This window comes from Lepisosteus oculatus, chromosome 18, assembly GCF_040954835.1.
Source record: "Lepisosteus oculatus isolate fLepOcu1 chromosome 18, fLepOcu1.hap2, whole genome shotgun sequence".
NCBI classification, from domain to species: Eukaryota; Metazoa; Chordata; class Actinopteri; order Semionotiformes; family Lepisosteidae; genus Lepisosteus; species Lepisosteus oculatus.
In genome coordinates this window covers 21,350,063-21,377,099 of record NC_090713.1, presented here as the reverse complement: position 1 = coordinate 21,377,099, position 27,037 = coordinate 21,350,063, and the positions used below count along the sequence as shown (strand labels likewise).

The 27,037-nt window shown below is 56.6% G+C and overlaps 2 protein-coding genes across 2 annotated transcripts; both read right to left on the bottom strand.

Annotated features, from left to right (window-relative positions):
• Positions 1–8,760: 8,760 nt before the first annotated feature.
• tmem179ba (transmembrane protein 179Ba) lies at positions 8,761–13,266 on the bottom strand. Its single transcript, XM_069180381.1, has 5 exons — positions 13,134–13,266; positions 10,854–11,047; positions 10,509–10,643; positions 10,352–10,430; positions 8,761–9,943 (listed from the first exon to the last, which is right to left on the bottom strand). The coding sequence occupies exons 1-5, from the start codon at positions 13,248–13,250 to the stop codon at positions 9,785–9,787; spliced, it is 684 nt and encodes a 227-aa protein (XP_069036482.1). The 5' UTR covers positions 13,251–13,266; the 3' UTR covers positions 8,761–9,784.
• Positions 13,267–15,872: 2,606 nt separating this feature from the next.
• Positions 15,873–26,401, bottom strand: wdr74 (WD repeat domain 74). The gene is made up of 12 exons (XM_069180391.1): positions 26,247–26,401; positions 25,713–25,903; positions 24,843–24,949; positions 24,157–24,281; positions 23,982–24,045; positions 21,277–21,420; positions 20,276–20,377; positions 20,083–20,183; positions 18,684–18,739; positions 18,458–18,600; positions 18,237–18,293; positions 15,873–17,568 (listed from the first exon to the last, which is right to left on the bottom strand). Exons 2-12 carry the CDS (start codon positions 25,771–25,773, stop codon positions 17,386–17,388), a joined length of 1,143 nt encoding a protein of 380 aa, XP_069036492.1. The 5' UTR covers positions 25,774–25,903; positions 26,247–26,401; the 3' UTR covers positions 15,873–17,385.
• Positions 26,402–27,037: the final 636 nt, after the last annotated feature.

Below are 27,037 nucleotides of genomic sequence, written 5' to 3'. Positions count from 1 at the left end.
GCCCGGACACACACACTGGACACAGGCAGACCCGGCTGCCCAGAGAGGACAGGCTCAGTGACCACAGCCTGGACACACACACACACTGGACACAGGCAGACCCGGCTGCCCAGAGAGGACAGGCTCAGTGACCACAGCCTGGACACACACACACACTGGACACAGGCAGACCCGGCTGCCCAGAGAGGACAGGCTCAGTGACCACAGCCTGGACACACACACACACTGGACACAGGCAGACCCAGCTGCCCAGAGAGGACAGGCTCAGTGACCACAGCCTGGACACACACACACACACTGGACACAGGCAGACCCGGCTGCCCAGAGAGGACAGGCTCAGTGACCACAGCCTGGACACACACACACACACACACTGGACACAGGCAGACCCGGCTGCCCAGAGAGGACAGGCTCAGTGACCACAGCCTGGACACACACACACACACACTGGACACAGGCAGACCCGGCTGCCCAGAGAGGACAGGCTCAGTGACCACAGCCTGGACACACACACACACACTGGACACAGGCAGACCCGGCTGCCCAGAGAGGACAGGCTCAGTGACCACAGCCTGGACACACACAGACACTGGACACAGGCAGACCCGGCTGCCCAGAGAGGACAGGCTCAGTGACCACAGCCTGGACACACACACACACACTGGACACAGGCAGACCTGGCTGCCCAGAGAGGACAGGCTCAGTGACCACAGCCTGGACACACACACACTGGACACAGGCAGACCCGGCTGCCCAGAGAGGACAGGCTCAGTGACCACAGCCTGGACACACACACACACTGGACACAGGCAGACCTGGCTGCCCAGAGAGGACAGGCTCAGTGACCACAGCCTGGACACACACACACTGGACACAGGCAGACCCAGCTGCACAGAGAGGACAGGCTCAGTGACCACAGCCTGGACACAGGCAGACCCGGCTGCCCAGGGAGCAGCAGAGACAGAGACGCGCTTCCTACTGCACCGTGAGAAACACTCTGGGATCAGACAAACATTCTTCCGATAAAGGAATAAAATCCCAGTATTCCCACACCTGCCAGCTTCCAGAACAGCTCCCAGTCCTACTGCAGCCCAGCGTGTGATCTCCTGCCACAGCCCGGAGGAGCAGAGAGTGAGCCTCTCGTTAAATAATACACTGTATGTCATTATCCCAAATGTTACTTTGCAGTCAACACTGCAAATCACCAGTCCTGCCAATACATACAGCTCTTGCAGTTTGAATCTGGGAGGGGGAGAGAGAGAGAAACATTCTTCAGATACTATACTGATACAGATACTCTGGGATTAGAGAAACATTCTTCCCGAAATTCAGAAATCTAATCCCAGAGTTCCCACACCTGCCAAAACCACAACAGGTCCCAATCCTACTGGGAGAGGGAGGAGGGAACTCAGTTGATCTGGCAGCCCAGTATGTGATCTCCTGTCACAGCCTGAGGAACAGTGAGTCTGTCTCCCAATAATGCTCCAGCCGAATACAGTATATGTCGATATTATATAATATGTCTTTGTTGTAAATGTCTGTAACATGTCTGTAGATTTTATTTTACTTCTATTTTTTGTTTTGTTCTATGTTAATTTTATTATTTTTATTTGCTTTGGCAACACTGATTGTACCTATCGGTCATGCTAATAAAGCACCTTGAATTGAATTGAATTGAATTGAGAGAGGGGGTGACAGAGGGAGAGAGGAAGAGAGAGAGGGAGAGAGGGGGGTGACGGAGGGAGAGAGGAAGAGAGAGAGGGAGACAGGGGGTGACGGAGGGAGAGAGCTGTGTGTTGAATGCTCCTGCTCAGCTGCAGTCTGGCCTTCAGGACAGCAGGAGGGAGACCTCAAGCTAGCCAGAGCCCACTAATTGAATTTCCCTGCAGTCCGCCGATCCAATTCCACCTCGTTAGGCGCATCGTTTTTCAAGAGGTAATTGAGCAACGAGGGACTTCAACCACTTCGGAGTCTTTTTTTTTTCTTTTCCCTTTAATTGTTATCGAACGCTTTCTCCCCTGTTCCACGCCCATAAGCGCCACACACACACACAGTTAAATCGCGCCCCCCCACGCACAGAGAATACGCCTGCACCCCAAAACGGGCACAGATTTGCCTAATGGAGAACAGAATGTTTGAGGTCTACATAATTGCCCATCTCTCACACACATTCCAACACCTTCCCCACAGCCTCAATAACACTGCCCCTGACCCCTGACCCCTGACCCCTGACCCCTGACCCCATCGTTGACCAGTCAGGCCTTTTTCACTTTTTTCCAGCTCTGCCTCGGTGAGAATTTTTTGAAACACATCAATTAAACGGGGTCTAACGAATCGCACTTTTATATTCATGAAGGATTCAGTGAGACAGCTCAGGAGTCCGGATGGATGCAAACCCGAGGATCCCAGGAATGAGCTTTGGGAACCTTGTCAGAAAGAGACCGAGCAAACTTAGCAGTTTGTGGCTGGCTGTTGGCTGGATTGGTGAGCCCCCCACCGATGTAATGAAGGGGGTGTCCCCGATGACGGTCCTAGAGAGACCAGACATATGAAGGCAGAAGTCCGATGTCTTTACCCTTTAAAGCAGAGAGAGCAGATCAGTTCTGCTCATTCTGGATGACATTTTCTCAACGGTTACAACAAATCAAGAAATCGGCACCTACACTTTCCTTCGCCTCCTGTTCTTGTGCTTAAAGTTTCCTCAGTCCAAACGGGCCCATGTTATCAGAACAAACAGGCTCCTACTTCAAAATAACGCCAGCTGTCCACTCAAAGGCTTTTCAACACGAACAACCCCATATTTCTCCTTTTGGGTTTTTTTTTCCTTCATTTACTCTTATTTACTTTATTCATAATGTACAGCGCCCTTATAAATATAAGTTTTATTATTATTGTTGAAATGTACAGCTGTGTCACAGGAAAAGAATTGTGCACAACACTCGGCACACACAGGAGGTGGCACAAACACCAACAGACGGAGTGTACCCCACCCTGTGCACAAAGCAGAGCATCACACTCCTAGAACGGGCGTGCTCTCTGCTGAACGCAGCAGGACACTGAGAAACGGTCCTTGTGTGGAGACTGCTGTAAGTGATGCAATACCGCCATCCAGCGGTAAGATCTAACAACTACAAGACTGCCGCGGAGCGGTTTTCCCGTCAGTTTTCAACCTCGGCGCTATGAAAATAGCGAATTTTTATAACAGAGTTTTAATTACAATGCATATAAATATGTCTCCCGTTTCTCTTTAAGCAGATCACAAACTGAGAGCTACATGGTGAGATTTAAGCGAATGTATAAGACTTAGTGGGATGAATTCGGTGGAGCCCGTTCACAGCAGGTTAATCCTTACATTCTGAGGAAAGACGTCAATGAGAGTTACTCCAATAGCTACACCTGCACCTGTCCAGAGAGGACAGGCTCAGTGACCACAGCCTGGACACACACACACACTGGACACAGACAGACCTGGCTGCCCAGAGAGGACAGGCTCAGTGACCACAGCCTGGACACACACACACACTGGACACAGACAGACCTGGCTGTCCAGAGAGGACAGGCTCAGTGACAACAGCCTGGACACACACAATGGACACAGGCAGACCTGGCTTTCCAGAGAGGACAGGCTCAGTGACCACAGCCTGGACATACACACACACACTGGACACAGGCAGACCTGGCTGTCCAGAGAGGACAGGCTCAGTGACCACAGCCTGGACACACACACTGGACACAGGCAGACCTGGCTGCCCAGAGAGGACAGGCTTAGTGACCACAGCCTGGACACACACACTGGACACAGGCAGACCCGGCTGCCCAGAGAGGACAGGCTCAGTGACCACAGCCTGGACACACACACTGGACACAGGCAGACCCGGCTGCCCAGAGAGGACAGGCTTAGTGATCACAGCCTGGACACAGGCTGCCTAGAGAGGACAGGCACAGAAGAGACAGAAGGAGAGAGAGACAGGAGAGAGAGAAGGAGGGAGGAGTGAGAGAGAGACAGGAGGGAGAGAGAAGGAGGGAGGAGTGAGAGAGAGACAGGAGGGAGGAGTGAGAGAGAGACAGGAGGGAGAGAGAAGGAGGGAGGAGTGAGAGGGAGATAGGAGGGAGGAGTGAGAGAGAGACAGGAGGGAGGAGTGAGAGACAGGAGGGAGGAGAGAGAAGGAGGGAGGAGTGAGAGGGAGACAGGAGGGAGAGGGGAGCGAGAGAGAGTTCAGACTGCACACCACTCTCTGCGCGGAGGGAGGCGCCAGCCGAAACCTGGAGTGAAACGAGAAATTGACAACAGCTCTGGGAGGAGCGGAGGCAGACAGGGGCGGCCGGGTCAGAGGAGAGAAACTCTCGCGCACACAGGGCACTGCCAGCAGTTCTCCGACATCACCCCACGCCCGGCGCCTGGCAGCCGGCTGTCCAGGTACGATCACATCCTCCGAAGCGGCTCTTCAGAAACCGCGATGTTGTGTAGCGCGTGGCAGTGTGAGAGGATAACCCTGCGGGGCCTATTATTAGCCCAGTAATCGGCTGTCTCCAGCCTCCTGTCCTAAGAGGATCTGCCGACTGTCAGTGCAGCAGCAGGGCAAGTTGGGGTGGGGGTGGGGGATCTGACCTGATCCTGGGGAGCCCTGATCCGGCCAGCACCCCCAAAAAGCTCAGGGCCCCCCCCCCCCCATCGCGGACGCTTTTCTGCCCGGCTGGGCTCAGGGCTGTGTGCTCCGTTTGTGTTGCAGTGCCGTTCACAGCAGTGCCGTTTGTGTTGCAGTGCGTGCAGTGCTGTGTTTGTGTTGCAGTGTGTGCAGTTTTGCGTGCTGTTTGTGTTGCGGTGGCGCAGTGTCAATCACAGCAGTGCTGTGTCTGTGTTGCAGTGTGTGCAGTGTTGTGTGTGTTGTAGTGTGTGCAGTGTTCTGTCTGTGTTGCAGTGCTGTGTCCGTGTTGCAGTGTGTGCAGTGTTGTGTCTGTGTTGCAGTGTGTGCAGTGTTCTGTCTGTGTTGCAGTGCTGTGTCTGTGTTGCAGTGTGTGCAGTGCTGTGTCTGTGTTGCAGTGCTGTGTGTGTTGCAGTGTGTGCAGTGCTGTGTCTGTGTTGCAGTGTGTGCAGTGTTCTGTCTGTGTTGCAGTGTGTGCAGTGTTCTGTCTGTGTTGCAGTGTGTGCAGTGCTGTGTCTGTGTTGCAGTGCTGTGTGTGTTGCAGTGTGTGCAGTGCTGTGTCCATGTTGCAGTGTGCGCAGTGCTGTGTCCGTGTTGCAGTGCTGTGTGTGTTGCAGTGTCTGTGTTGCAGTGTGTGCAGTGCGTGCAGTGCTGTGTCCGTGTTGCAGTGTCGTTCACAGCGGTACTGTCCGTGATGCAGTGTGTGCAGTGTGCGCAGTGCTGTGTCTGTGTTGCAGTGTGTGCAGTGTTCTGTCTGTGTTGCAGTGTGTGCAGTGTTCTGTCTGTGTTGCAGTGCTGTGTGTGTTGCAGTGTGTGCAGTGCTGTGTCCGTTGCAGTGTGCGCAGTGCTGTGTCCGTGTTGCAGTGCTGTGTGTGTTGCAGTGTCTGTGTTGCAGTGTGTGCAGTGCGTGCAGTGCTGTGTCCGTGTTGCAGTGTCGTTCACAGCGGTACTGTCCGTGTTGCAGTGTGTGCAGTGTGCGCAGTGCTGTGTATGTGTTGCAGTGTGTGCAGTGCTGTGTCTGTGTTGCAGTGTGTTGCAGTGTGTGCAGTGCTGTGTGTGTTGCAGTGTCGTTCACAGCGGTACTGTCCGTGTTGCAGTGCTGTGTATGTGTTGCAGTGTGTGCAGTGCTGTGTCCGTGTTGCAGTGCTGTGTGTGTTGCAGTGTCTGTGTTGCAGTGTGTGCAGTGCTGTGTGTGTGTTGCAGTGTGTGCAGTGTGTGCAGTGCTGTGTATGTGTTGCAGTGTGTGCAGTGCTGTGTCCGTGTTGCAGTGCTGTGTGTGTTGCAGTGTCTGTGTTGCAGTGTGTGCAGTGCTGTGTGTGTGTTGCAGTGTGTGCAGTGTGTGCAGTGCTGTGTATGTGTTGCAGTGTGTGCAGTGCTGTGTATGTGTTGCAGTGTGTGCAGTGCTGTGTCCGTGTTGCAGTGCTGTGTGTGTTGCAGTGTCTGTGTTGCAGTGTGTGCAGTGCTGTGTGTGTGTTGCAGTGTCGTTCACAGCGGTACTGTCTGTGTTGCAGTGCTGTGTGTGTGTTGCAGTGTGTGCAGTGCTGTGTCTGTGTTGCAGTGTGCGCAGTGCTGTGTCCGTGTTGCAGTGCTGTGTGTGTTGCAGTGTCTGTGCTGCAGTGTGTGCAGTGCTGTGTCTGTGTTGCAGTGCTGTGTGTGTTGCAGTGTGTGCAGTGCTGTGTGTGTGTTGCAGTGTGTGCAGTGTGTGCAGTGCTGTGTGTGTTGCAGTGCTGTGTATGTGTTGCAGTGTGTGCAGTGCTGTGTATGTGTTGCAGCGTGTGCAGTGTGTGCAGTGCTGTGTGTGTTGCAGTGTCGTTCACAGCGGTACTGTCCGTGTTGCAGTGTGTGCAGTGCTGTGTGTGTTGCAGTGCTGTGTATGTGTTGCAGTGTCGTTCACAGCGGTACTGTCCGTGTTGCAGTCTGCTCCCTCTGGGTGCTCGCGATGTCCCGGGACCAGATGGAGTCCGTGGTGCGCAGCGTGGAGACCCTCCTGGCTGAAGCCGAGGCTCTGAAGGCGCGTTGCCGGGGGCAGAGCGAGGAGGTCGCCGCGGCAACGGAGGCCCTGCGGCGGGAGGGGGCGGAGCTGCAGGAGCAGTGCGCCCGCGCGCAGGTGGACATGGTGCAGATCCGCCGCAACATCGACCAGCTGCTGGACACCAAGGCCGCCTTCGAGGCCAAAGAGAGACAGGTCCGCAAGCTGAGCAAGCAGCTCTGAGAGAGACAGACGGGCCACTGCATCCACACGCCGAGACAGAGAGACAGACAGGTCACTGCATCCATACGCTGAGACAGAGAGACAGACGGGTCACCGCATCCACAGCCGAGACAGAGAGACAGACGGGTCACCGCATCCACAGCCGAGACAGAGAGACAGACGGGTCACCGCATCCACAGCCGAGACAGAGAGACGGGTCACCGCATCCACAGCCGAGACAGAGAGACAGACGGGTCACCGCATCCACACGCCGAGACAGAGAGAGACAGACGGGTCACCGCATCCACAGCCGAGACAGAGAGACAGACGGGTCACCGCATCCACACGCCGAGACAGAGAGAGACAGACGGGCCACCGCATTCCACACGCCGAGACAGAGAGACAGACGGGTCACCGCATCCACACGCCGAGACAGAGAGAGACAGACGGGTCACCCCATCCACACGCCGAGACAGAGAGACAGACGGGCCACCGCATTCCACACGCCGAGACAGAGAGACAGACGGGTCACCGTATTCACACGCCGAGACAGAGAGACAGACGGGTCACCGCATCCACACGCCGAGACAGAGAGACAGACGGGTCACCGTATTCACACGCCGAGACAGAGAGACAGACGGGTCACCGCATCCACACGCCGAGACAGAGAGACAGACGGGCCACCGCATTCCACACGCAGAGACAGAGAGACAGACGGGTCACCGCATCCACACGCCGAGACAGAGAGAGACAGACGGGTCACCGCATCCACACGCAGAGACAGAGAGACAGACGGGTCACTGCATCCACACGCTGAGACAGAGAGAGACAGACAGGCTACCGCATCCACACGCTGAGACAGAGAGACAGACGGGTCACCCCATCCACACGCTGAGACAGAGAGAGACAGACGGGTCACCCCATCCACACGCTGAGACAGAGAGAGACAGACGGGTCACTGCCTCCCCACAGTGAGAGAGAGAGAGAGAGAGACAGACGGGTCACTGCCTCCCCACAGTGAGAGAGAGAGGGAGCCAGTTGTTGCTGGGTTGTGTGCTCCGTGTGTGGATGCAGTGACCTCAGACAGACAGCCCTGCCCAGAGGACCTTGCAGAGAGGCTGGAGAGGAAGGGAGCTCCTCAGACACACACACACACACACAGCCTCTCCCTGCACTGCACTGTAATTACAGAGCAGACAGGGTGGGGAGAGACAGGCCCGCCCGCTGTCTGTTACCAGACACACACAAGAGAGGTTCAGAATAAAGACAAAGAGTCCCACCTGCAGAGCCGCGACAGGCCAACACGCTGGCCAGGAGACCGAGGCATCGTCTGCAAGCTCCGCCCCCCTGCGTGAGGTCACTTCCTGCTTCCCGCAGCTCCCCGGGAGAGTTGGGCCTTCGGATCCGAAGAGCCAGACCCCCAGGGGCGCCTGGGAGAGGGGGCACCGCTCCTCCGATCGGAGCGCGCCCCCCAGTCCGGAATAGCCGCCGGCTCTCGGGGGCTCACCGCGGAGGGAGAAGCCAGCCAGCCCCCCGGAGACAGCCGACGCAAAGACATCGACTCGCGCCACAACACAACACACAACACACAACCACACACAACACCACCCCAGCACAACAACACCATCACATCACACCACCACACACAACCCCACCCCAGCACAACAACACCATCACACCACACCACCACACACAACCCCACCCCAGCACATCACACACCAACACCATCACACAACACCACCCCAGCACAACATAACACCATCACACCACACCACCACATCATACCACACAACCACACCATTATACCACACACCAACACAACACCACCACACAAGGCCAAGCCAGGACAACATAACACCACACAACACCAACACAACACACACAACACCACACCAACACAACACCACAGTGGCCTCTGTGCGCCCGGAGGTTTCAAGATAAGATTTTTATTGGATTGGCAAAAGATAAACAATACAAGAAAACAATTGGGAAAAAAAATTCCCAGCGATGAACGCCTCTTAACGAGCTCGGTATCTCCTGAACACCGACACCGCGGGGGCACAGGGGACAGGCGGAATCCGAGCCCGGCAGACGGGGCACGGATTGAGCTCCGGGAACCAGACGGAGAGCATCGCGTGGATGCTCCAGATCAGACCCCCCACCCCGGCCGGCTGGGGGGGGGGAGCTCACTGCTGCCGCCTAGTGGAGGCCTGGATCACGCCTGAAAACCCGAAACAACCTGGCGGGAGCTGAAGAGAGCAGTCCCTCTCCCCGTCGTGCCCGGACCGCTGTGGGCAGGCTCGGAGCTGGCCCCCGTCAGGGGGAAGATGGCGTCCGGTCAATAAAAACGTCTGAGCGCCAGGCTTTGCTTCTGAGTCGTCTTTTCTCCATGGGCCTGCCTCCTCCTCCTCCTCCTCTCCCCTTCCCTCCCCTCTCTCCTCCTCCTCCTCCTCTCCTCTCCTCTCTCCCCTTCCTGGACACAGGCCACCTCCTCTCTTCCTCTCCCATCTCCCATCCCTCCTCCTCTCCCATCTCCCATCCCTCCTCCTCTCCTATCTTCTCTCCTCTCCTCTCCCCTCTCTCCTCCTCTGTCCCTCCTCCTCTCCCCTTCCCTCTCTCCTCCTCCTCTCCTCTCCCCGCCCCCCTCACATGAACGTGACTCCATCAGTGTTTACCCAGCCTGCCCTGGCAGTGTGTCAGTAGCCCGTCGGAGGGCAGGAGAGGGAGATGTCAGGACAGGGGGAGAGGAGAGGAGAGGAGAGTGTGCATGACGGAGCTTCTCACTTGATCGGGGTGCCCCCAGAAAGAAGGGGGCGTGGTGTCAGTGCTGCAGGGGCGCAGTGCAAGGGCAGCGTCACGGGGATCCCCCGAGTGTCAGCGGCAGGGAAAGGGTTAAAGCCCAGGGAGAGAGAGGGGGGGGGGGGTCTCCAGAGGGCTGGGGGCTCCCTCTTCACGACCGGGAGGGGCGGGGGAAGATGGGATCGGCCTCCGAGGTGCTCCACTCGGGGTCCCCCGCGCTCAGCGGACTGAACTCTGAGCCCCGTTTCTTCTGAATGACCAGCAACGCCAACACCAGGACCCAGAGGAAGAAATTCACCCACACTGACGTCTGGAGAGAGGAGAGAGGGGAGAGGGGAGAGGGGAGAGGGGAGAGAGAGGAGGAGGAGAGGGGAGAGAGAGGGGAGAGAGAGGGGAGGAGAGAGAGGGAGGAGGAGGGAGGGGAGGAGAGAGAGGGAGGAGGAGAGAGAGGGAGGAGGAGGAGAGAGGGAGGAGGAGGAGGGAGGAGAGAGAGGAGGAGGTGGAGAGAGAGAGGAGGAGGAGAGAGGGGAGGACAGACAAGAGGAAAGAGGGGAGAGACAGAGGAGGAGGAGTAAGAGGAGGGGAGAGAAAGGGGAGAGAAAGGGGAGAGAGGAATTAAAGATTTTGTAGAGAAGAGGAGAGAGGGACAAGAGAGAGTGTGTGAGTGAATCCAGATTGAACTCTTCCACACACACACTGCCGTGAGAGAGCCCCGTACCTCCGCTGTGTGCAGGTTGGAGTAGAAGTGCTGCCCTGTGTAGGGGCTGGCCCAGTTCTTGCCCTCCGCCTCCTGACAGCTGCAACACACAGCAGTGTTAGCGGACAAGGGGCTGGCCAGGCTCCTCCACGCCTCCGGCCCGCGGACACGGACTCACCTGTGGATCCCCGAGTCCTTCAGGGCGGACTGGCACAGCCTGTCCCGACCGATCCTGAGGATGCATCCGGTCACCAGCAGGAAGAAGAGGAAGACGGCACACACAGCGAGAGACACGGTCATCCACGGCGACTCCCTGCAGAGAGAGAGAGAGAGAGAGAAAGAGACAGGCTCGTCCACGGCGATCGGCTACAGAGAGAGACAGACAGGCAGGCTCGTCCACGGCGATTGGCTACAGAGAGAGACAGACAGGCAGACAGGACTGAGTTCAAGACCACCGAGCGGAGCGCTGGAGAGTCTGGGGGAGAGACACACACACACACTAGCGCACCAGACGCCCACTGACCTCTTGACCTCGTCCACGCAGCTGGCGTAGATCCAGTAGAGGACCAGGGAGAAGCAGTAGATGGCCACCAGGACAGAGATGGCCGAGACGAAGTAACACAGGGAGTTACTGCTGGAGCTGGAGACCGTGAAGGCGCCAGCGCTGGCATTGTACTGAAAGCTGCCGTACAGGACACACTGGCCCGAGAACTCCCCCTGCAACACAACGGCACAACTGGATTAGCCCAGCGCAACACAACACAATACAACACAACTGTATTAACAGAGCGCACACTGCCCCCGCAACACAACACAGCACAGCACACACTGGCCCGAGAACTCCCCCTGCAACACAACGGCACAACTGGATTAGCCCAGCGCAACACAACACAATACAACACAACTGTATTAACAGAGCGCACACTGCCCCCGCAACACAACACAGCACAGCACACACTGGCCCGAGAACTCCCCCTGCAACACAACGGCACAACTGGATTAGCCCAGCGCAACACAACACAATACAACACAACTGTATTAACGGAGCGCACACTGCCCCCACAACACAACACAGCACAGCACACACTGGCCCAAGAACTCCCCCTGCAACACAACGGCACAACTGGATTAGCCCAGCGCACAGTGCCCCCGCAACACAACACAATACAACACAACTGTATTAACAGAGCGCACACTGCCCATGCAACACAACACAGCACAGCACACACTGGCCCAAAAACTCCCCCTGCAACACAACACAATACAACACAACTGTATTAACAGAGCAAACACTCCCCCCCACAACACAAACCAGGGCAGCGCACACTCCCCCCCGCAACACAATAGCACAACCCCTTCACACGTCACTGTCCGACACGAGCAGTGTGACCAGGGGAGTCAGCAGTACTGAACACTGGTCCTCTTGTCTCAGACAGCAGCGCTCATCTGACTCCAATTAGTGCCTAACGAGCACTTATCCAGCCAGCCTTGTCCCCTGGCGCTGGGCACCCCCACCTGCAGGGGCAGGGAGAGAAGCTGGGGGTCAGCCAATTATATGGCGCCCCTGGAGCAGCTGGGGTGAAGGGCCCTGCTCAGGGGCCCCAGCGGAGTAGGATTCCTCTGCCGGCCGCGGGATTCGAACCGGCAACCTCCCAGCTACCGCCGCGGATCCTGAGCCACAGAGCCCCCACTCCGCCCCCAAGCAACACCAGCACGCCTGGTTTCGAAGTCAAGAGAAGAGGGACCACCCCCCCCCGTGACACTGGGAGGACAAAACCTCCAACAGCAGTGCTCAGCTCCGGCTCCGTGCTGTCCCAGGTGGCACATCACAGGCGCTGAAACGTGTGCCGTACCCAAGCCACGTGTGATTAACTGCTTTCACGAGGCTCCCCTCGCAGTGAAAGACAACATCCTGTCACGCGTTTAACCGAACCGCCCGCAGTCGCTTCCTCTGGGGTGGGGGGGGCGGAGCGGCTGGGAGGTCGCCGGTTCGAATCCCGCGGCCGGCAGAGGAATCCTACTCCTCCGGGCCCCTGAGCGAGGCCCCTTCACCCCCAGCTGCTCCCGGGGCGCCGTATAAATGGCCGACCCTGCGCTCTGACCCCCAGCTTCTCTCTCTCTCTCTCTCCCCTCCCCCGTCTGTGTGTCTCAGACGACAAACTCCTCATGCAAGACGTTCTCGCATCGATGCGGAACTGCATCGCGCTGGTGCCGGGAACTCCCGTGAACCAGCGCACCGCGGTTCCGGAGACAAGAGTTAAACACAGGACGGCAGGCAAGACGTTTTCGGCGGGCGTCCCCCCCCCCCCCCCCGAGGGCCGGGTTCGGAGAGCGCACGACTTTCGGGCTCGGAACAGGTTGCGACGCGTCCCGTTTTGGCGAGAGGAGCGGTTTGTTCCCAAGTCTACCAACGCTGGAACTGCTGACGCCCATCCTCCCACCCCCAAATACTGTTCATCTGTACATGGACGAGAGCAGCCCCCTTTTCGTCAAAGATTTAAACAAAAAAAAAACACACACACACAAACAAACAAACAAACAAACAAGCACTCGTCCACCAGAAACCAAACCACCCGGCGCCTTTAAGAGGCATTTAAAAAAAAAACAAAGTTATTATTTGTGTGTTTTGATTACACAGCCTGCTGCCGCTGGGATCGCCGAGGTCCCGTGTCGCGCCTGGTCATCCCAAACTCCCGAAAAACAAGTTTTGGTTTGCCCAAGTCCTGTCCAGAGGGGGGCGGGGGGTGGAGGAGGAGGGGGGACCCCCCCCCCACCACTCCGGGACCTGCCGGCGAGGTCTCACCTGGGTGACCGTGACGGAGGACGCCGCGATGATGCCGCAGATGAAACACCCCCCGTACAGCAGTAGCTCCACCGCCACCAGCCACGGCAGCGCCATTGCAGAACCCGGAAACTTCATGAAAGGGGGCGGCTCGACACCGGCGGGGGGGGTCCGTCGTCACTCCGCGCGCGTCACGCGCTCGCAGCCAAAGTCTTATTTTGGGGGAGTGAAATCCGGGCTGAAACTGTGTGTGTGGGTGTGTCATCTGTGCGGCCACTGCCTCGCTTTCTCTGCCGTTCGCCTGCCTCAAAGTTTACATTTTTTCAAAAACAAAATGAGAGACTTAAACGGGCCTCGCGAGTTCAGTTGTTATGGGCGGCGAGACACGGCGCCCATCGGGGGACGACTCGGAGATCTCGGGTTTGCCGGCTGCCCTGGCCGCGTCTCGCCCCCCCGGTACCTCCGACGGCACGGGCCTCGGGTGACCCAAAGCGCCGGACCTGTCCCGGGTCAACTGCGACACGGAGCTGGACCGCACCGGTCCCGGACCCCCGCAAAACAATCGAGCGAGCTCGGCCGTGTGATGAGGAGGAACATTACGTGGATTTGGGAGTCTTTTTTTTCCCCCCGCAGGTTTGCAACTGCAGCGTGTGACATGCGCGCCCGTTTTAGCGAGGCGGGACGGAATCGCCCTCAGTTCAATTCGAGGTGCTTTATCGGCATGACCGAGGATCAGAATCAGTGTGGCCAAAGCAAAACTCTCTATCTGACCAGTCAGGAATCACTCCCAGCTCTCTCTCTCTCAGACTGATCAGTCAGGAATCACTCCCAGCTCTCTCTCTCTCTCAGACTGATCAGTCAGGAATCACTCCCAGCTCTCTCTCTCTCAGACTGATCAGTCAGGAATCACTCCCAGCTCTCTCTCTCTGACTGATCAGTCAGGAATCACTCCCAGCTCTCTCTCTCTCTCAATTCAATTCAATTCAATTCAAGGTGCTTTATTAGCATGACCGATGGGTACAATCAGTGTTGCCAAAGCAAATAAAAATAATAAAATTAACATAGAACAAAACAAAAAATAGAAGTAAAATAAAATCTACAGACATGTTACAGACATTTACAACAAAGACATATTATATAATATCGACATATACTGTAGGCGGCTGGAGCATTATTGGGAGACGGACTCACTGTTCCTCAGGCTGTGACAGGAGATCACATACTGGGCTGCCAGATCAACTGAGTTCCCTCCTCCCTCTCCCAGTAGGATTGGGACCTGTTGTGGTTTTGGCAGGTGTGGGAACTCTGGGATTAGATTTCTGAATTTCGGGAAGAATGTTTCTCTAATCCCAGAGTATCTGTCACAGTGCAGTAGGAAGTGCACCTCTGTCTCTATTTCTCCCTGCTGGCAGTGGGAGCACAGCCTGTCCTCTCTGGGCAGCCAGGTCTGCCTGTGTCGCCCAGTTTCTATGGCCAGGTTGTGGTCACTGAGCCTGTACTTCGTCAGGGTCTGTTTCTGTTTATTATTTTTTATTTTGGTCAAATATTCAGCTAGTGTGTATTGTCTGTTTAAGGTTCTGTAGCATTCCAGTTTATGTTGTGTTTGTGTGTGTGTGTCCCAGTGTGTGAGATATTGCTGTTTGATCTGTGCTGTGATGTGGTTGAGTCTGGGTTGTGGTGCTCTAGCAGTGCTGTCCTGAGGCTGGTTAGTGTTGGTGTGGCTCAGGTCGGTGAGCCTCAGGACCAGCTGGCTCAGGGGGCTCTGTTTTGGGCTCAGCTTTTGGCTGAGCAGGGCTTTGTGGTGGTAGGAATTTTGGTCACTGTTTTTTAGGTGTAGCCAATACTTTAATATTCTTTTCTGTATGTTTATCAATAGTGGGTACTGGCCTAATTCGGCCCTGCACCCGTTGTTAGGAGTTTTTCTCTGCACACGGAGGATGATTCTACAGATCTCCATGTGCAGAGTTTCTGTGGGGTGTTTGTCCCATTGGGTGTAATCCTGGTCTGTGAGGGGACCCCAAACTTCACTGCCGTATAGGGCAATGGGTTGGATTACACTTTCAAATATTTGGAGCCAGATTCTTGTTGGTGGGTTGATGTTGAAGAGCCTCCTTCTTATTGCGTAGAAAGCCCTGAGTGCCTTCTCCCTCAGTGCCTTCACTGCCAGGTCAAAACTCCCGGAAGAGCTGATGGTGAGACCGAGATATGTGTAGCTGGATGTGTGCTCCAATGTGTTGTTGTTCAGTGTGAATTTGTACCTGTTTCCCTGAGGTCTGGCTTTCTTCTGGAAAACCATAACTCTGGTCTTGTCCAGATTGACTGTCAGTGCCCAGGTCTGACAGTACTGCTCCAGCAGTGCCAGGTTCTGCTGCAGCCCCTGTTCTGTGGGCGACAGCAGGACCAGGTCATCTGCGTAGAGCAGGAACTTGATTTCTGTGTCGTGTAGTGTAAGACCAGGAGCTGCAGCTCTCTCTCTCTCAGACTGATCAGTCAGGAATCACTCCCAGCTCTCTCTCTCTTAGACTGATCAGTCAGGAATCACTCCCAGCTCTCTCTCTCTCAGACTGATCAGTCAGGAATCACTCCCAGCTCTCTCTCTCTCTCTCAGACTGATCAGTCAGGAATCACTCCCAGCTCTCTCTCTCTCTCAGACTGATCAGTCAGGAATCACTCCCAGCTCTCTCTCTCTCAGACTGATCAGTCAGGAATCACTCCCAGCTCTCTCTCTCTCGGAGGCTGATAAATCAGGACTCAATCCCATTTCAGTGTTCAGTTTCTGACATTTAATTTCCTTTCCCAACACATCCCGGCTTCCCGGCGCATCCCAGCTGCCCAGAGCGCCGCTCCTCCACCCCTCTGCCTGCTTTCCCTGCTCCTGCACGGACGATCCGGGACGCAGCCGGCCAATGGGCTGGTCCCGCTGGTCCCAGTCCCATTCTCACACGCCACACACAAACACACTTCCCCACTGCTCCTAGTCTCCTCCCCTGAGCTGCACCAGCAGGGCTCCCAGTCCTTCCTGATCTCCTGATCTCCGCAGGAGCTCGGCCATGCCGACTGTGCCGACTGTGACACCCCAGTGCTTTCCAGGAAGAAGAAGAGAAATCGGTCTGCACCTTCAACCAGACCAGACTCCCGCTGCACAGCTGTCAGGTCCGCTCCAGGTGTGACAGAGCGGTCAACCAGACTCCCGCTGCACAGCTGTCAGGTCCGCTCCAGGTGTAACAGAGCGGTCAACCAGACTCCCACTGCACAGCTGTCAGGTCCGCTCCAGGTGTGACAGAGCGGTCAACCAGACTCCCGCTGCACAGCTGTCAGGTCCGCTCCAGGTGTGACAGAGCGGTCAACCAGACTCCCACTGCACAGCTGTCAGGTCCGCTCCAGGTGTAAAAGAGCGGTCAACCAGACTCCCACTGCACAGCTGTCAGGTCCGCTCCAGGTGTGACAGAGCCGTCGACCGGACTCCCACTGAACAGCTGTCAGGTCCGCTCCAGGTGGAACAGATCGGTCGACCAGACTCCCGCTGCACAGCTGTCAGGTCCGCTCCAGGTGTAACAGAGCGGTCAACCAGACTCCCACTGCACAGCTGTCAGGTCCGCTCCAGGTGTGACAGAGCGGTCAACCAGACTCCCACTGCACAGCTGTCAGGTCCGCTCCAGGTGTAACAGAGCGGTCAACCAGACTCCTGCTGCACAGCTGTCAGGTCCGCTCCAGGTGTGACAGAGCGGTCGACCAGACTCCCGCTGCACAGCTGTCAGGTCCGCTCCAGGTGTAACAGAGCCTTCGACCGGACTGGACCCTGGACACGGGACAGGACACCAGTCCATCGCGGGGGACACACACACACACTCACACCAGGGCCAGTTTTCCCAGAAGCCACCACCCAGCATGTCAAGAAACTGGAGCACCCTGAGGGAAACGCACAGGGAGAACACGCAAACTCCACACAGACAGACCCCCCCCCCCAGGTCCAGAACCGAATCCAGGGCCCCAGTACTGTGAGGCAGCAATATCATCAGACCGTCCATCTAAAAATCTGTGAAGAACCTGTGAGTCCGGGCGACCTGAAAGTGCCAGCGTGCGTCCATGCCAGCAGAGAGAGCATCTCCATCGTCATACAGAGGGCAACAGCCTCCTGGAGCCGGTCGAACCCGGAGAGGATCAGAGCGCTACGCGTCGGGAGTCAGCGCAGGCCGTCTCTGCCGACGGCGTCCAGTTCCAGGCCCCAAAAACGGTGGGACCCGCCCCTCCCCCCTCTCCTCCCTCCTCCCTCTCATTTCGCCGCTTTCCTCCTCTTCGCCCCTGGGGGCGCCACCACCGCCGCCGCCTCCTCCGGCCGCCCCCGGCTCGGCCTCTCCGTCACGGTCTCCAGGGCGTCCCAGACGTCGTCGCCGCCGCCCGCCGCCTCCTCCTCTTCCTTCACCTCCCCTTCGCCAGCCTGCCCGGCGCCGTCCCCCTGCCCCACAGAAGCCCCGGGATTAATTCCTACGCCCTCCGTCAGTTTGGGAGTCCAGGTCCGTCTGAGGCAGGCCCACTCCCACGCCCGTCCCACATCTTCCCTGCAGACTGCTCACACTCTCCTCCTCACCCAGCCTCTCCCTCCCTTCACCTCCCTCCCCCCTCTCCCCCTGTTCCTCCCTTCACCTCCCTCCCCCTCTCCCCCTGTTCCTCCCTCCACCTCCCTCCCCCTCTCCCCCTGTTCCTCCCTCCACCTCCCTCCCCCTGTTCCTCCCTTCACCTCCCTCCCCCTCTTCCCCCTGTTCCTCCCTTCACCTCCCCCCCCCTCTCCCCGTTCCTCCCTCCACCTCCCTCCCCCTGTTCCTCCCTCCACCTCCCTCCCCCTGTTCCTCCCTTCACCACTCCCTCCCTGTTCCTCCCTTCACCACTCCCTCCCTGTTCCTCCCTTCACCTTCCTCCCCCTGTTCCTCCCTTCACCTCCCTCCCCCTGTTCCTCTCTCCCTCCCCCCCCCTCTCCCCCTGTTCCTCCCTTCACCTCCCTCCCCCTGTTCCTCCCTCCCTCCCCCCCCCTCTCCCCCTGTTCCTCCCTTCACCTCCCTCCCCCTGTTCCTCCCTCCCCCTGTTCCTCCCTCCCCCTGTTCCTCCCTCCCCCGTTTCCCATCTCACCTCCAGATCCTCCCGACCGGAGAGCAGGAGACAGTTGAGCCTCGACTTCAGGTAGACCTGGGGAGAGCAGAGAGAGTCGCCCATGAGCGCCCCGTGACCCCGGCCCTACGGCAACTCGCGGTCACCCTGCGCGCGGCGGCCAGCTCAGCCGCGGCGCGCGGCAGCCGCGGGGCCGGTGCGTACCGGGGGTGTGGCGGGTGTTGACGCCGGAGCGCGCCTACCTTGTGCCGCAGCGCGCGGTCCTGCAGGCTGTGCACCCGGAGGAAGCGGTCCAGGCCGCAGGAGGCCACCAGGGGCAGCGAGGGGTGACAGTGCAGCGCGCGCACACTGCCCGCCAGGCCCTTCAGACAGCCGCGCACCAGCCCTGCGCGAGACAAGAGGGGTGAGCGGGGGGGCGGGGCGGAACGAGGGGGGGCGCGCGACGGAGCCGGCGGACCACCCGCTCACCTTTGCGGAGGTCGACGATGGCCACCTGTCCGTGTGTGTTTCCAACGACGACGGACCTGTTGGGGAGGGGAGGGGGACATGTCACATTGTAGATCTCCCTCTTTAGTGCTGTCTTAACCTACAGCAGTCCTCCTCCTTAGCTGATGCCTCTTGTCAAGGGTGGGGCACAGCGCCTGGCGCCAAGGGCAACAGAGCCAGAGGCAGTGCCGGTCGTCAGGGAAAGGGCACAGCGCCTGTCGCCAAGGGCAACAGGGTAAAAGGCAGTTCCGGTTGTCAGGGAAAGGGCACAGCATCAGGGAGAGGGGGTGGTACCTGTTGTCAGGGGCGATGGTGGTCAGGTGGGCGGGGTCTGTTGCTGGAGGTGAAGGAGAGGGGGTGGTACCTGTTGTCAGGGGCGATGGAGAGGTGGGCGGGGTCTGTTGCTGGAGGTGAAGCAGAGGGGGTGGTACCTGTTGTCAGGGGCAATGGTGGTCAGGTGGGCGGGGTCTGTTGCTGGAGGTGAAGGAGAGGGGGTGGTACCTGTTGTCAGGGGCGATGGAGAGGTGGGCGGGGTCTGTTGCTGGAGGTGAAGGAGAGGGGGTGGTACCTGTTGTCAGGGGCGATGGAGAGATGGGCGGGGTCTGTTGCTGGAGGTGAAGCAGAGGGGGTGGTACCTGTTGTCAGGGGCGATGGTGGTCAGGTGGGCGGGGTCTGTTGCTGGAGGTGAAGGAGAGGGGGTGGTACCTGTTGTCAGGGGCGATGGTGGTCAGGTGGGCGGGGTCTGTTGCTGGAGGTGAAGGAGAGTGGGCAGTACCTGTTGTCAGGGGCGATGGAGAGGTGGGCGGGGTCTGTTGCTGGAGGTGAAGGAGAGTGGGCAGTACCTGTTGTCAGGGGCAATGGAGAGGTGGGCGGGGTCTGTTGCTGGAGGTGAAGCAGAGGGGGTGGTACCTGTTGTCAGGGGCGATGGAGAGGTGGGCGGGGTCTGTTGCTGGAGGTGAAGGAGAGTGGGCAGTACCTGTTGTCAGGGGCGATGGAGAGGTGGGCGGGGTCTGTAGCTGGAGGTGAAGGAGAGTGGGCAGTACCTGTTGTCAGGGGTGATGATGGTCAGGTGGGCGGGGTCTGTTGCTGGAGGTGAAGGAGAGGGGGTGGTACCTGTTGTCAGGGGCGATGGAGAGGTGGGCGGGGTCTGTAGCTGGAGGTGAAGGAGAGTGGGCAGTACCTGTTGTCAGGGGCGATGGAGAGGTGGGCGGGGTCTGTAGCTGGAGGTGAAGGAGAGTGGGCAGTACCTGTTGTCAGGGGCGATGGAGAGGTGGGCGGGGTCTGTTGCTGGAGGTGAAGAAGAGTGGGCAGTACCTGTTGTCAGGGGCGATGGAGAGGTGGGCGGGGTCTGTTGCCGGAGGTGAAGGAGAGTGGGCAGTACCTGTTGTCAGGGGCGATGGAGAGCGCAGTAAGGGGGTACTCCTCGTAGGTAGTCTCCAAGACAGGGCGCCGCTGGGGGCAGCAGGGGTCGTACACACGCACCTGCAAGCACAGACAGAAGGCAGGAGGATCGGACACGCGCAGGCTGACCCGACCGGTGGGCTGGCGGGCCAGCAGCAGACAGGTGGACTGACCTGGTGGTGTCCGGTACAGGTGACGATCTTCTCTGTCCCCGGGATGAACTGCATGTCTCGGACCCACACCGGGACGCGCAGGTCCAGCCAGTCGTTGCGCACCTGTTAACACAGGTACTCCCTCAGTGCCCGCCAACACTTCTACTGCAGTGCAATCAGGGCCCATCCGCACGCCGGTGTCAGTACGGTCAGTCAGTGCTCCCCTCTGTCAAATTCCACACACCTGCGTCAATGCCATCAGTGCCCACCAGCACACCTGTATCCATCTCCACACACCCGTATCCACATCACTGGTGCTCATCCACACACCTGTGTCAATATCATTGGTGTTCATCCACACACCTGTATCCATCTCCACACACCTGTGTCAATATCACTGGTGCTCATCCACACACCTGTGTCAATATCATTGGTGTTCATCCACACACCTGTATCCATCTCCACACACCTGTGTCAATATCACTGGTGCTCATCCACACACCTGTGTCAATATCATTGGTGTTCATCCACACACCTGTATCCATCTCCACACACCTGTGTCAAAATCACCGGTGCTCATCCACACACCTGTGTCAATATCACTGGTGCTCATCCACACACCTGTATCCATCTCCACACACCTGTGTCAAAATCATTGGTGCTCATCACACACCTGTGTCAATATCATTGGTGTTCATCCACACACCTGTATCCATCTCCACACACCTGTGTCAAAATCATTGGTGCTCATCACACACCTGTGTCAATATCATTGGTGCTCATCCACACACCTGTATCCACATCACTGGTGCTCATCCACACACCTGTATCCACATCACTGGTGCTCATCCACACACCTGTATCCATCTCCACACACCTGTGTCAATATCACTGGTGCTCATCCACACACCTGTGTCGATATCCTACATCAGTACTTACCCCACCTACATATACCTGTCAGTACCCCTTGACCCATCGTCCTCCCTGTTACCCACCCCCCTTCCACACCCCCCCCCACTCACATTCTTGGCGGAGAAGATGGGCGCCTCAGGCCGCTCCAGGTCCCAGACCTTCAGGAGATTCTCTTTACCCCCTGTGGCCACACGGTGGCGCTGCTCCGAGCTCTGCCGCATCCTGCACACATCGCGCCCGACGCTGACCTCCACCTGCCCGAGCGCACAAGGAGGCTGGTTACAGACAAGCAGGCACCACAGAGAAAGATACACTGCTGGGAATCCGACACCTCGCTGTGCGGTCGTCTGATCCACTCCAGGTGGTACAGGGCTGTCAAGTCAGGCTCCCAGTGCACAGCAGACTGATCCACTCCAGGTGGTACAGGGCTGTCAGTCAGACTCCCAGTGCACAGCAGACTGATCCACTCCAGGTGGTACAGGGCTGTCAAGTCAGGCTCCCAGTGCACAGCAAACTGATCCACTCCAGGTGGTACAGGGCTGTCAAGTCAGGCTCCCAGTGCACAGCAGACTGATCCACTCCAGGTGGTACAGGGCTGTCAAGTCAGGCTCCCAGTGCACAGCAAACTGATCCACTCCAGGTGGTACAGGGCTGTCAAGTCAGGCTCCCAGTGCACAGCAGACTGATCCACTCCAGGTGGTACAGGGCTGTCAAGTCAGGCTCCCAGTGCACAGCAAACTGATCCACTCCAGGTGGTACAGGGCTGTCAGTCAGGCTCCCAGTGCACAGCAGACTGATCCACTCCAGGTGGTACAGGGCTGTCAAGTCAGGCTCCCAGTGCACAGCAGACTGATCCACTCCAGGTGGTACAGGGCTGTCAAGTCAGGCTTCCAGTGCACAGCAGACTGATCCACTCCAGGTGGTACAGGGCTGTCAGTCAGGCTCCCAGTGCACAGCAGTCTGATCCAGACCAGGATTACAGGGCAGTCAATCAGAATCCCTGGAATGCACTACAAGATTTATAGTGCAAGTCAGACTCCCAGAGCACAGCAGTCTGATCCACTCCAGGTGGTACAGGGCTATCCAGGTGGTACAGGACTGTCAGTCAGACTCCCAGTGCACAGCAGTCTGATCCAGTCCAGGATTGAGAGTCCAGTCAATTAGACCCCCAGTGCACAGCAGTCTGATCCAGTCCAGGATTACAGGGCAGTCAATTAGACCCCCAGTGCACAGCAGTCTGATCCAGTCCAGGATTACAGGGCAGTCAATTAGACCCCCAGTGCACAGCAGTCTGATCCAGTCCAGGATTACAGGGCAGTCAATTAGACCCCCAGTGCACAGCAGTCTGATCCAGTCCAGGATTACAGGGCAGTCAATCAGAATCCCTGGAATGCACTACAAGATGTATAGTGCGGTCAGTCAGGCTCCAAGTGCACAGCAGTCTAATCCACTCCAGGTGGTACAGGGCTGTCAAGTCAGGCTCCCAGTGCACAGCAGACTGATCCACTCCAGGTGGTACAGGGCTGTCAGTCAGGCTCCCAGTGCACAGCAGACTGATCCACTCCAGGTGGTACAGGGCTGTCAGTCAGGCTCCCAGTGCACAGCAGACTGATCCACTCCAGGTGGTACAGGGCTGTGAAGTCAGGCTCCCAGTGCACAGCAGACTGATCCACTCCAGGTGGTACAGGGCTGTCAAGTCAGGCTCCCAGTGCACAGCAGACTGATCCACTCCAGGTGGTACAGGGCTGTCAGTCAGGCTCCCAGTGCACAGCAGTCTGATCCAGACCAGGATTACAGGGCAGTCAATCAGAATCCCTGGAATGCACTACAAGATTTATAGTGCAAGTCAGACTCCCAGAGCACAGCAGTCTGATCCACTCCAGGTGGTACAGGGCTATCCAGGTGGTACAGGACTGTCAGTCAGACTCCCAGCGCACAGCAGTCTGATCCAGTCCAGGATTGAGAGTCCAGTCAATTAGACCCCCAGTGCACAGCAGTCTGATCCAGTCCAGGATTACAGGGCAGTCAATTAGACCCCCAGTGCACAGCAGTCTGATCCAGTCCAGGATTACAGGGCAGTCAATTAGACCCCCAGTGCACAGCAGTCTGATCCAGTCCAGGATTACAGGGCAGTCAATTAGACCCCCAGTGCACAGCAGTCTGATCCAGTCCAGGATTACAGGGCAGTCAATTAGACCCCAGTGCACAGCAGTCTGATCCAGTCCAGGATTACAGGGCAGTCAATTAGACCCCCAGTGCACAGCAGTCTGATCCAGTCCAGGATTACAGGGCAGTCAATCAGAATCCCTGGAATGCACTACAAGATGTATAGTGCGGTCAGTCAGGCTCCAAGTGCACAGCAGTCTAATCCACTCCAGGTGGTACAGGGCTGTCAAGTCAGGCTCCCAGCGCACAGCAGTCTGATCCACTCCAGGTGGTACAGGGCTGTCAGTCAGGCTCCCAGTGCACAGCAGTCTGAACCAGTCCAGGATTAACAGTCCAGTCAATCAGACCCGCAGTGCAGAGCAGTCTGATCCAGACCAGGTTTAACCACCTGCAGGCGGTTCTTAGACGTAAGCCAACTTCAGATGCTGGAGATTTTAATCCTGTCACCTACCTCTCACTGAACAGACTCAAACTCTGACTCCTAAAAAAACGCTTTACAATGATCACCTCTAAGGCCAGCACACCCCAGAGGAGGAGCACACGCCAGGCAGATTCCACGGAGATGATCCCCGATGCATTCTTCTGCTCCGGGGACCGTGCCGACCTCCGGCGGGCCGGCAGCTACAGGGAACGACAAACGGGCCCTTACCGAGTCTGTGGATCCCTCCTTCCACACCCTGAGCAGCCCAGACTCCACGCAGGTCACCAGCGCACTGCGGAGACACCGGGACGGACAGTGGCTCAGGACTCAACTCAGTCAGGTGCTCTGAAACCCCCACCCAGCGGTTAGCGAGTACAGACCGAGTACAGAGCGAGTACCGTACCCTTCGTATACAGCAAGCCCTGTGAATCTGCCCTGTGATGCATCGCCACACTGCCGGGTCTCGATGAATTTCCCCTTCTCTGTGCTGAAGGTCTTCACTGCTCCGTTGACACAGCCAACCAGCACCTGAGCAACACACACAGGGGAAACTGATCAGACCCCCAGTGCACAGCAGTCTGATCCTCTCCAGGCCTTACAGTGCTGTCAGTCAGACTCCCAGTGCACAGCAGACTGATCCGCTCCAGGTGTGACAGTGCTGTCAGTCAGACTCCCAGTGCACAGCAGACTGATCCGCTCCAGGTGGTACAGTGCAGTCAGACTCCCAGCGCGCAGCAGACTGATCCGCTCCAGGTGTGACAGTGCTGTCAGTCAGACTCCCAGCACGCAGCAGACTGATCCGCTCCAGGTTTTATGTTGCTGTCACTTAGAATTGAAGGAACAGCTGGGAACAACTTCTCAAACGGCAGTGCAGTCTGCTTGTTTACACTTCTCTCACAGGAAGAGGCGGACAAATCAGACATCCGGTTCTGGGGTCAGGCGCCCTTTGACCATTAAGAAACTTACAGCAACTGTAATAGTCTTCTAGAGGAATTTTGGTAACCTGTGTAGGCTACACTGACAGATACAGAGCATTGATATCACACGAAGAACACTCTGTTGACCTGCTCAATATAGTTTCACACTCACCTCCGTCTCCTGCTGGTCTCCCCAGGTCAGTGCACACACCTCCTGGTCTCTGCTCAGGGTGGACAGGTCGCTGAAGTTAAAAGCCTGTTTCTTCGCCAGGCTGACCCCTGGGTGGACAGACACGGTCACTTTTCAGCGCATACAAACACGTGTCCTCCTTTCACACTGGCCCGGGAGAACGGAAATGTGCATGCATACGTGTTGTTAAAAACAGACCACGCAGGAAGTGCGTTTCTCTCCTCAACTGGGAGCTTGGCAGCATTTAACAACTGTCTGTACCGCGACGTGGAACCCAAAGATGTACGTAAAACTCTGAATTGAACAGTTGGCGTCCCCCGTGTACGACGAAATAGAACTTAATATCAACAACTCCCGAGCCAACATCAACTACCCTCCTTCCTCAACAATAACTGATCCCACCCAGAGATCTGGAGCCGACGCGACGAGTTTTCCCCACATCATCGCGTTTACAATGTGCCAGCGTCGTTACCTGCACAGGATACGTGTTAAGAGCCCGTCTCGTTTCCACGTATAAAAAATATTCAGAGCCTTAACTCAGCCGCAGGGACTCGAGGGTTAATTTAGTTGGCTGTTCGTGACTGCTTTCCAGTTAAAAGTACAGACTAATCTATTCTGAATAAAGTTCGGCTCTTAGCCTGGAATTATTCCAATAATTTAAACGCATTTAGTGAGGAATATCTGCAGTAGTAGAAACCCACTTAGTGTGGAATAAGTGTAGTTATTTAAACCAATTCAGCCCGGAATGAATCCAATCTCCTCGGTGTTCCCAACACACGTGTCACCGGGCAGCCTCGACCCACGGCTCCCAAACCCGAAGGCAGCTTCCGTTAGCACGTTGAATCTACTCACCTTTCAAAATCCCCGTTTCCGAGCCGACCCAAACGGAACACAGCTGGCTCTTCTCCGCCATGGCCGGGCAAACTTCCGAACCTCCCTCCCAGCAACTCGGAGAACCGCACGCTGCCACCGCTACCGCCGCTCAAAGTCTTCCGGGAGGGAACACGCAGACAGTGCATGTAGTTCCTACTGTATTTTCCAATCTAGCCCGGAGGATATATGAGGAAGCACACATGAAAAACTCTCAATTATAAGAGATACATGAGACACATCGTTGTAATGAGAGCAATTAAGGCAGAAAAATTGTTATTTTTTAATTGTGATTATTGTTTAAAAATGCGATACGTACCCACATTTCCCCATAATATGTTTACAAATATGCAATGTCTCTGCCTGCGTTAGTTTATTATGTACGATGATTGCTGCCGTTTCATCTGTTAGTTATAAGTGTAAAAGCTGTATTTTGTCAAAAAAAAAATCATTTATAAAACATGTTTCGTATCAGAGAATCATGCTTAACTCCCAACGAAAGCTAACTGTTTTTACCTGTCATCGTTTTCTACCAGGCAAAAAGTGGTGTTATTTCACTAAGATGAACTGACATCCCGCCCAAGGTGTATCCCGCCTTGTAGCCTGTGTCTGCCGGGCCAGACTCCGTCGACCAGCTCAGGATAAACCGGTCATTTTACTAATATGAGTGAACGGAAACTGAATAATTGCGTCGCCATTTTTTTAAAATAACCTGCATTTTCAAACCTCTACCACGAGAGGGCGGACAAGGCCCGCGAAAGACCCTGTAGGACTACATCGTATTGAGGAAAAAAGTAACGCAAGACTTAAATCCGACGCTTCAATCCACACGAGTTCGTCAGATCATGCAGAGTTTTCTCTCTTTGCTAGAAATCGTCCCCTATAAGGATGCTGAAATAAACGATATTCTTTCATTAAAATACATGCTGCCTTACCAAAATACTACAAAATAGTACATTTCAGCTGGAGTGGTGCATGCTGTCCTCACTAAGGGGATTCCCCAGTGCAGTACACAGCAGTCTGATCCGCTCCAGGTGTGACAGGGTTGTGAATCAGACTCCCAGTGCACAGCAGTCTGATCCACTCCAGGTGTGACAGTGTTGTCAGTCAGACTCCCAGTGCACAGCAGTCCGATCTACTCCAGGTGTGACAGGGCTGTGAATCAGACTCCCACTGCACAGCAGTCTGATCCACTCCAAGTGTGACAGTGTTGTGAATCAGACTCCCACTGCACAGCAGTCTGATCCACTCCAGGTGGTACAGTGCTGTCAGTCAGACTCCCAGTGCACAGCAGTCCGATCTACTCC